Source organism: Caretta caretta, chromosome 17, assembly GCF_965140235.1.
Source record: "Caretta caretta isolate rCarCar2 chromosome 17, rCarCar1.hap1, whole genome shotgun sequence".
Classification (NCBI taxonomy): domain Eukaryota; kingdom Metazoa; phylum Chordata; order Testudines; family Cheloniidae; genus Caretta; species Caretta caretta.
The window spans coordinates 20,254,935-20,264,501 of record NC_134222.1 but is presented as its reverse complement, the minus strand read 5'-3'; the positions used below and the strand labels follow the sequence as shown (position 1 = coordinate 20,264,501).

Below are 9,567 nucleotides of genomic sequence, written 5' to 3'. Positions count from 1 at the left end.
CCTGCCCAGGGCGCTGCGGGAGCGGGCGAGGCCTGGGGCGGGCCTTGCGCCCCGTTGCTACGGCAACCGCACGACCCCGCCCGCCTCCCCCGGAAGCGGAAGCGGCGGCGGCGGAAGGGGGCCCGAACCCGGAAGAAGCCGGGCCGCGGCCGGATGCTGGCCCCAAGAAAGGGGGAAGGGGAGGATGCTGGCCGGGCCGGGGAAGAGCCGCTGGGCGGGGGCCTGGCCGTGCTTCCCCACCGCCGCCTTCCTCACCGGGCTGCTGTCCCTGCTGGTGTCCGGGCCCGGCCTGCTGCGCTGGGCTGGGGCCATCGAGCCGCCTCCCCCCTCCGCTGGCTCGCTGCGGCCCGGGCCGGTGCGCGATGGGGAAGGTGAGGCCAGGAGACCTCCCGCCTCCATGGGGTCCGCCCGGGACCCCCCTGTACGGGCCGCTCGGGAGCTGGTCCCCCCCCATCGGCCACCGGTCGCCCAGGACTCCCCACCCCTCGTGCATCCTCCCCTCCCATGCCCCCCCCGCATCCTGGGGCCCCCTTGCCCCCTGCGGGCCTCTCTCCTGGCTTGGGGCCCCCCTACCTCGGGATCATGCCCCAGGAGACCCTTCCTCCAGTGCACCTGCCGCCATGGGACACTCCCCCCCCCTCCGCGTCCTGTCTGCTGGGAATCTCCTTCTGCATCCTGGGGTCCATCTCCCTTCTCACCAGCTGTAGAAATCCACCAGCCCTGGGGTACCTTTCCAGGCATGCCCCTCTGCACCCCCCCCTTCTTCAAAGGGCCTCCTCATCGCCAAGAGATGGATCTGTCCACCCAAAGCTGCTGGACAGTTGCATAATACTATTGATATTTCCTGCCCTACAAAGTTTCGGTACCCACTTCTCTGTCATACACCTCTCCCCGAGGTCCTTTCTCACGCTGGAACACCATAGCCTCAGTGGAGAACTCTCCTCATTTGGGGACCTGTCCTTCTAGGTTGCAATGTTAACACCTTAGAAGCTGGTAATTGTGTGATGTGGGGTGAAGGGAGAGTTCCTGAGTTTCAGAATGTTCTGGTAGGGGGGTGAGGTTAAGATCTCAGGAGCTTAAAGAATCTGCCCTTCCATTCTTCACTTTCCCCATATACCCTTTTGTTCATGCCCTTAATCCCCATGTTGTCCACCCTCCAGTACTGAATGATTTTTGTGTTTCTGCTCTGGTTAACTTCATCTGTAAAGTACTCTTCTTACCTTCTCTTTGGTCCTAACCAGTTGTATCAGACAGTATTCTCTTTCATTTTACATATTATAAGAATCTCAGAAGTTAGAGTGGGAGGAGGACTTGTTGGGGCACCAAATCCTGCCCACAGATTGAAAATTGTATGGGTCTGAGGTCTGTGATTTACTATGTTCAGTTGCAGCCCAGTGCTGAAGAAAGAACTGATAGTCTGAGGGTCCTGTGGCACTTCTAAGGTATGATATCTTACAAACCTGTCAGCATCCTTCTGACGGTCCAAAGAAGAAATATCAGCTACTAATGTGTTACAGTTTAAGTGAAAGAAATAAGACCACAATTAGATTGATGTAATTTTAAGGTCTGGTGCACCTCTTATTCTGACAGGCCTAAAAACTTTTTGGCAAGACCAATTGAGATATTTCCAAACTATTACACTTTCCCAAATGCTGGTGCTGGGCCAAGGAGCAGAAAGAAAATGTCCCCGGGGCTAGCACAGCACTAATCCTAACTGCAGTTGGCGCATTGTCCAGGCTAGATTTAAATGCCCCAAGCTATTTGTTTTCCACCCCATTCTGTGGAAGATTCTTCTCCAGCCTGATAGAATTAAAAAACAAACAAAAAAGTCCTGTGGTTTCCTATTTTATTTTCTCCTCTTCTGATCAAACTTAACATAGTAAATGGCCTAAAGCAAACTCACTGCTGTCTGTACCTCTCTAAAAGGACTGTCTGCTCAGTTCACAGACTGGTGACCTATATCTTTGTCTATGAAGATCTGATATCCCTGGTATGCAGTGGCGTTATCATCTGGTACTTTGCTGGCAGCTTTGAGAAGAACGTAGGCACAGTGAAGCATTGCTTCGTCACCTTTGCCTTTGCCATTTCTTCGGCCCTGTTGTATCTCTTATTTGAGGCTGTCGTCTCTGGGGTGTCAGAGGTGGAAGATGCCAAAGGATTTACACCAGTTGCTTTTGCCATGTTGGCAGTGTCCACCACACGTTCACGCATGAGAAGGGCACCACTCTTTGGGGTTAATGTTCCTATGGTGCTGGTGCCCTGGTTAATGCTCTGCGTGGCATGGTTTATTCCCCACTCCTCACTCCTGAGTAACATATGTGGCCTCATAGTTGGGAAAGTCTGTATCCTTTTCAGGTGTGATAACCTGTTTAACCAGTGAAAAGAGCATGTGTGGAGCCTGACTTGTGCTGGGGAAGGAGTAGGAAAAAATGCTAAATTCTGATTGCTTAGGCTCGCTGACTTTTTGTTGTGCGGGTTCATGGCTTTCTGTAGACTGCTTAGTGACTCTTAGGTTTATTGTTGCTCAGAGGGGCCTGATCCTGCATTTATTTTACACCCCTCACTTCCATTGCAGTCAGTGAGGCTTTTGTGTACGTAAGGAATGCGTTCAGGAGAGTCATGGTGCTCATTGGGTCTGAAAACTGAGGGGAAATTTTTTCCAGACATTCCGCCTTGAGAGAAGCCTTGATTTGGTGGTAAAAAGGTGGTGTATTTAGAGTGGTTGTATGTAGAAAGTTAATTCCATTTTGCACCTTCCACAGTCTTCCTTAACACGCTGCTAAACTCAGATGGTCTTGGCTACTGCTTCTGTTTGGATCTCCCAGAGTCGGTGGTATCTAGGCTGGATCAGAAGTTCCCTTTCAGCCTGCTGAAGAGAATACCAGGGCTGAAGTATATTCCAGGGTCTTTAGCAGAGAGAAGAGTCTCCCAGAGTCGGAAGTAAGTACATGAACTCCAATAACACTCCCGATAATCCCAAAGAAAGGCTGCAGCTGCGATGTGTAGGGAGTGTGGTCTGACAACAAGTGCTGGTGTGAAATGACCTTGCAAAGCTATATCATGATTTCCACAGTATTGTCTCCCGTGTTAGAGGAGGGACTGGGATCTAATGATTAAAACTTTACACAGGACATATGGCTTTTGTTCACTGGTGACCTTTGGCAAATCACTGAGCCTCACTTTACCTCATAGGAATGTTGGGATACTGGACTTATACAGCGCTTTGAGAGTCCTCTGATGAAAGGCTTGATATAAGAACACGGTATCCGTTATTAATTTGTCGTTGTCTTCATTACAGAGCACATTTCCAGTGTAGAGGGAAGATTTCTCTGCAGAAATAGAGTTCAGGGCCTTCCAAGTCCCGTTATGTCCTGTAGCTGTGAGTGCTCACTTGTCTTCTGATACATTTAGAAATTTATCCCATTCTAAAGCACCTTTACTACCAACATTCCAATCTCAGTGAACAGAGGAGGATTTTTTTAGTAGGGTTACACTTCTATGTATCTGAATAACTGTAGTGAGTTCTCTAACAGAGAAGTATTTCCCCATGATTACAGCTGTTCTCTTATGACCAAAGGGGGACATCTGAGGTATAAAAACATGCCTGTAACAATAATACCTCGGGCAGTGTCACTAGATCTCCTTCGCTAAACTGGAACATGCCATGACAATGCTTTCAAGGGAGACAAAGGGCTTGTGTATATGAAAAGTTGATAGGTGGGAGGCTAGGGTGTAGATCTACAGTGCTGTAGCCTGCTGTGCACCTGCCATGTGCTAAAAGTTCCATAGTGGGCTTTGATCTACAGCAGGATGGAACTTTGTGGGGCGGGGGGAGAGCTCCATGGTTTGAGCATTGGCCTGCTAAACCCAGGGTTGTGAGTTCAATCCTTGAGGGGGCCATTTAGGGATCTGGGGCAAAAATTGGGGATTGGTCCTGCTTTGAGCAGGGGGTTCGACTAGATGACGTCCTGAGGTCCCTTCCAACCCTGATATTCTGTGATTCTAGTGCCTGGTAGCAGGGTCCATGTGGATAGATAGCGCATGGTGGGTTACAGCACTGTAGATTACACCCCAGCTTATCATGCACTACCTCTCCATATAGACGAGCCCAAGGAAAGCTGGGGAGCTGGAGGAAGTTTGTACCTCGGGGGGTTATACTGACCCAGTGCCTTTAAGCTCTTTGGGGCAGGGACTGTCTTGTGCTGTGCTTTTGTACTGTGCCTAGCTCAATGGGGCCAGGACTTCTACTGGAGCCATGAAGCTACTGTACTATTACAATAATGATGTCTTTGTTGATGAAAGCCAGTGCTGTGCTTCTGAAGGCTCCGTGTCTTGGGCGAGATGAAATACAGACTCCTTTGGATGCAAGATGTTATACAAACGTTAGCTATCAATAAATGTCTGTGGGGGAAGGTGTTTCTAGGACTTTCCAGATTAACTGAGCTATGCTTGAATGTAACTTTATTTACCAAACACAAATCCTATTCTTATTTCTGCAACTTAAGTTTATCCCACTGTAAAAAAACAAAGCAACTGTTAGGTTTTTTGCTATCTGTTGTTCCACCTGTCTGCTAAGATTCAAGATCAAATATAAAGTTCACAACCAGACAGAATAGATTTCTACAGCGTTGTATGCTTTTGCATAATGTTTTGTGGCCCATGAATGCAAGAACTGATATCGAGGTCATTAAAGGAACAATCCTTCTGGGTATTTGGCAGTTGTGGTCTTTGTGACTCCTCATTCTCCCGGGTTGATCAGTACTCACCCTGGAGAATGGGGAGTCACAAAGACCACAACTGCCAAATACCCAGAAGGATCATTCCTTTATTACCTGTTGGGCAGAGCATCCCCTGGTCTGATTCATCCTGCTGAGTCACACCACCTGTTAGCAGTTGCCGTTTCTGAATCCCCTCACTCCCGAATTATTCATTTTACTAATAACTGCCCTTGCAGCTCAGAACTACCTATTTTTCTCTTCTCCTAAAGCCTTCATGACATGTTGCTAAATAGCACTCAGCAAGTGAATGGTTAAAAGACACACACCTTAAATGGAGGCACAGGAGATGCATACAGAATTCTTACCTTGCCTGGAGTTCCATGCGTGCTTGTTCCACAAGACTATGGCCGTGTATTTTCTCCACTGAGGGGTATGGAAATGTCTCTAGTGGGTGGCTGACCACCCTGCTTTTATTTAATTGCAAAGAAGTGGCAGCTGAGCTCAGCCTGTTGTGATGGGGATTGACTGTAATGACGGTTCTGAGTAGTGGAGTCGGAGAGGAGTCTGCCCGACGGGCGCTTGTAGATATTTGGAAATGCCAGATGTGAGCACACTGTAATTTTTCTTTCCCCTTTTCAGGATTAATCCAGTGCCAGGCTCATACCCCACCCAGAGCTACTATTGCTCTTCACCTCCAGCCCTTCCTGTGGCTCAGTTGCAGCACCCCAGTGCCCAGAGCCTAGGACCCTGGCCCAACTGCACACCAGGGCACATCCAGGGTCCCCCCCCTTACCCAACCAACCCTGCCTTTGGGAAATTCTATGTGCAGGGCCACTTCGGTGCCTCACCTGGACATGGCTGCCAACCAGCTGATCCCCATTCCCCCCACGGTGCATGTCTGCCTGATTCTCGGATACCCATGGGGATGGAGAACTTGGAGGCCCAGTTTCAGTATGCATCGGGTTCCCCTGCAGCGAAAATGCCAGCTGAACTTTCAGGAGTCCAAATACACTGATCATCCAAAGAGGAGCAGGACCCTCCTCCCCTCGCAGGCCCTTGTGTGAACAGCTTTCAGTGGAGTGCTGCTGAGAAAGGAGACTGCTTCAAAAGGATTCATTTGATTTTAACTGAGGGTGCAGGGTCAAATCAGACAGTCAACGGCATCCCCTGAGTTTTCTGTCCCACTGCAGAGTCTGCTTATAGACATTTTTTCCAATGCTCAGGTTTTTTCTTTTATTTATATTCCTTTTGAATTTTGATATATTTTTTAATCTTGGCTGAAGGCAGTGACCACTACCTGTCTGTCCCTCATTCTCATGTGGATTCCTCACTACACATTGTGGCTACAGCCTCATCTCTCTATGCTACAGCCACAGTCCTGGTTACAACATACTTGTCCCTTGACTCAATTATACTGTAGTGTAGATGGGCACTAATGGTCAAAACACTGGACTAGTTGGGTGTTAACCTGACTACAGGGACTAAGGTAGGTCCCTGACTCATTTACAGTTGCAGTATAGCCAGGACCCACATGCTGGGTTTCCGGTGACCTGACACCGATTTAATTTAACAGCACTGTTTAAATGGAGATGGGGAAGAGAGAGATCTGTTTTTTATAGTTATGCCTTGGAAGTTCTGTGCCCTGTGTTACAGAGGAGGACAGATAAGATGATCACAATGGTCCTTTCTGGCCTTGGAATCTGAGCTGAGATTCGGGGGACGGTGGAGTGAATTATGCGGTGGCATTTTCTGCCACTCAGAATAGCAGCGGTTCCATCTGCTAGAGTCTCTAATTAGCATCAGCCACACGGGCTGCCTTCCCCAATCATGTTGCTGTCACATAGTCTCTATGGCAGGCACCCACAGTAACTTTGCATGCTGGCCACAATGCCAGCTTTGATTCATGAGGCTGTCCTAGATATTTGCAAAAGGGGTGGGTGAATCTTATTTAAGGGATTTAGGATATTCCTGGGGAGTATGAGGGTAGACTTAAGCTACTGTATATTAATTAATAAAGTCCCAGGCTTGAGAAGGGCCTTTAAAATGGACTGGACTGAATCAAATGGAATTTAGCTGTTACCCTTCTATGCAGCATTTGATGAGCTTTTAGAATTCTCTTTGGTGCCAAAATTAGTATCGGAGACAACTAACATAAGCAGGGGGTTGTGGGCGGTGTCCGCTAGTTAGATCAGCGTACTGGGACTCAAAAGAGCAGGGGGGAGGGATAGCTCAGTGGTTTGAGCATTGGCCTGCTAAACCCAGGGTTGTGAATTCAATCCTTGAGGGGGCCAGTTAGGGATCCGGGGCAAAAATTAGGGATTGGTTCTGCTTTGAGCAGGGGGTTAGACTAGATGACCTTCTGAGGTCCCTTCCAACCCTGATATTCTATGATTCTATGAAAAGATCTGTGTTCTAGTCCCAGCTCTGTCACTTCTCACTGTATTACCCTGGATGGAAAGTCCATTCATCAGTGTTTGCTTCCCCATCTCTAAAATGAGGATAACTTCTGGCTCTTAGAGGGAGGTGAAATTTGCTTATTTTATGGTGTGTTGAAGTACTTAGTTTTCACTTCATTCAACACCTTTTCTATCCTCATAATTCAGTGCCTAACATTACTATAGGCACCAAAGTAAAAGAAAATTGTGTATCAGGGAGAATATGATGGTTTCTGTTCTGTTCCGCATCTGGATTCTTGGGTCAGGCGAGAAGGGCTGGGTTAGGCGCTAACATCAATATTTATCCATCGCCTACTCCTACATTTTCGTCCCCTGTCAGTGTCTGAAAGGGCAAGGTACCTCTGCGCTGATGCTCCACTACCACTGTTGATGTTCGTATCATAGCTGACTGGCAACCACCTTAAGAAGACAGAGACATTGAGAGAAGATTGAGGTACAAAATTAGGACCTTGCGGGCCAGGGTTGGAATAGCCAGGGGTGTTGCATGTGAAGATGGAGGTCCCTGGGCGGAGCTCTCTGAAGAAGATGTGGCTGGTCACAGAACCTGTGTGTGTTCCTGCTGGAGGTGGCTGCTGTTACCATCTCGTTCGCGAACACTACAATTCACTGTGTGCCACCACATTTCAACAGATGACTTATGCGATGGCGTACCTCTTCCCTAGGAGCTGGAAACATTTCTACTGTGACTGTATTTAATGACAGATGAGATGCTTTTCTAGAGTTTTTGTTCTGATTTTCTTTAACAGCCTGGAAGAAACACTAGCAATAGGGATAAAATCAAGGGGTGAGTGACCACTGTTAGTCAAACACATGCCTATATTTTTACCATACCATTGGTCACTGACAAGTGTGAGGCCTTTTGCCTACAAACCAATAGGCTCTACCAGAAATATTTCCAAATGCTGTAGCCTAGAGATGAGCATTGGTACTGGCTGCTTTATATACTTTTCCATGTAAAATGTAACCTTTTAGTTTAATTTGAAAAGCAAACAACTTAGTAGCCTCATCTGATTTCCTGGCCAAAACCAAAAACCGGAGTGTGTCTTCTATAGTGTCTGGAGATCACATTCATCACTGGTGGAGCCCCACCGCTGTCCCGGTGAAGGCTGGCTAGCTACAGCATGCTAGTTTTGTTAGCTGGTGAAGAGAGACACCCACGGGTGAAAGCTGGTACTGCAGAGGCAATAGGGAACGTTAACTCTTCTCATCATTGCTGAACGCGGGGTCTGGCAGACGTCATCTAATGGTATATGCTCGTGGAAAGGCATAGCCACTAAAATATTGACTTCTAAAAGTTGCTCCCATGTCCATCGCGGTGAGAGCAATGAAGGACATCCCCAAGGTATAACGAGCTTGCAAAAATTCAGCTAAAAGGGACTTCCCTTACTCTGCCCTCCCTGTTGGGTGAAAAGCCAGGGTAAATCAAGCCCTTGCACCAAGCTGGTCAAGAAGCCAGGCCTTTGTTGGACGGACGGGGGACGTGTGCTGCAGCCAAGGACCCTCCAGCTGTTCAGACTTGGAGAGCAGCCCAGCTGAGCTCACTTCCCAGGATCAAGCATGAAGACTGAAGCATCTTCTGAGTGCATAAATCATGCCGGGCTTTGTTGGTCAAAGTCAGCCCCCTCAATTGCACCTGGAAACTAACTGGAAGCCACCAGTGCAGACCCTGGAGACAGGAGTTGTGTGCTTTGTATGAGAACCACCGGTGGGCAGCTGCTTTCTTCATTAGCTGGAATGTCAAGTAGTCTTCAAGTGGAGCTCACTTTACAGTGCGTTACTATCATTCGAGCTAGTGGTGAAAGGCTGATTAGTTGTACAAGCGAGGTCTGTACTGGAGAGGAAGGTTCACACCCTCCTTGCCAGATGAAATAAATATGTTGGCTACTGCTGTCACTGGAGAACCTGGTAAGACCTTCAGCTTGTCAATCACAGTAATACTAACCATCTCAAGGGAGGGAGAAGAAATCACTTCTGCCTCCATGCGACCGTTATCCTACCTGGAGTAAGTTACAGACACCTCGCTTTTATCCAAGTGCTGATCTCTGTCCATTGCTGCACCGTTTCCATCCAACAAGAGGAGGATGGGGAGGGGATGAGTTGGGCCATTGTTTTCTTAATGCATATGCTTGGATTCAAACACACTGGAAAAATAAAGGCCTTACCCTCATGCATTTCTCCTCCCCTTGCTCCTCATTCTGCTCACAGCCTGGGCTGATGACTGAAGCCACATGCAATCCCGTGCCCCCTTGCTAGCTATCAAACCCATCAATTTATTAAATCAGTGAACAGCCAGAACTAGTCAGTCACAGTGACTCTCTACCAGAATACTTAGAGTGGGCCTGTGCGGTGTGCATCACCAGGGAACCTTGGGAAATTGATGCAGGATCCAAGTG

At 48.2% G+C, this 9,567-nt stretch overlaps 1 protein-coding gene across 1 annotated transcript; it reads left to right on the top strand.

Moving 5' to 3' along the window:
* Window positions 1-180: 180 nt before the first annotated feature.
* RHBDD2 (rhomboid domain containing 2) lies at window positions 181-9,345 on the top strand. The gene is made up of 4 exons (XM_048824498.2): window positions 181-371; window positions 1,941-2,342; window positions 2,790-2,940; window positions 5,358-9,345. Exons 1-4 carry the CDS (start codon window positions 185-187, stop codon window positions 5,731-5,733), a joined length of 1,116 nt encoding a protein of 371 aa, XP_048680455.2. The 5' UTR covers window positions 181-184; the 3' UTR covers window positions 5,734-9,345.
* Window positions 9,346-9,567: the final 222 nt, after the last annotated feature.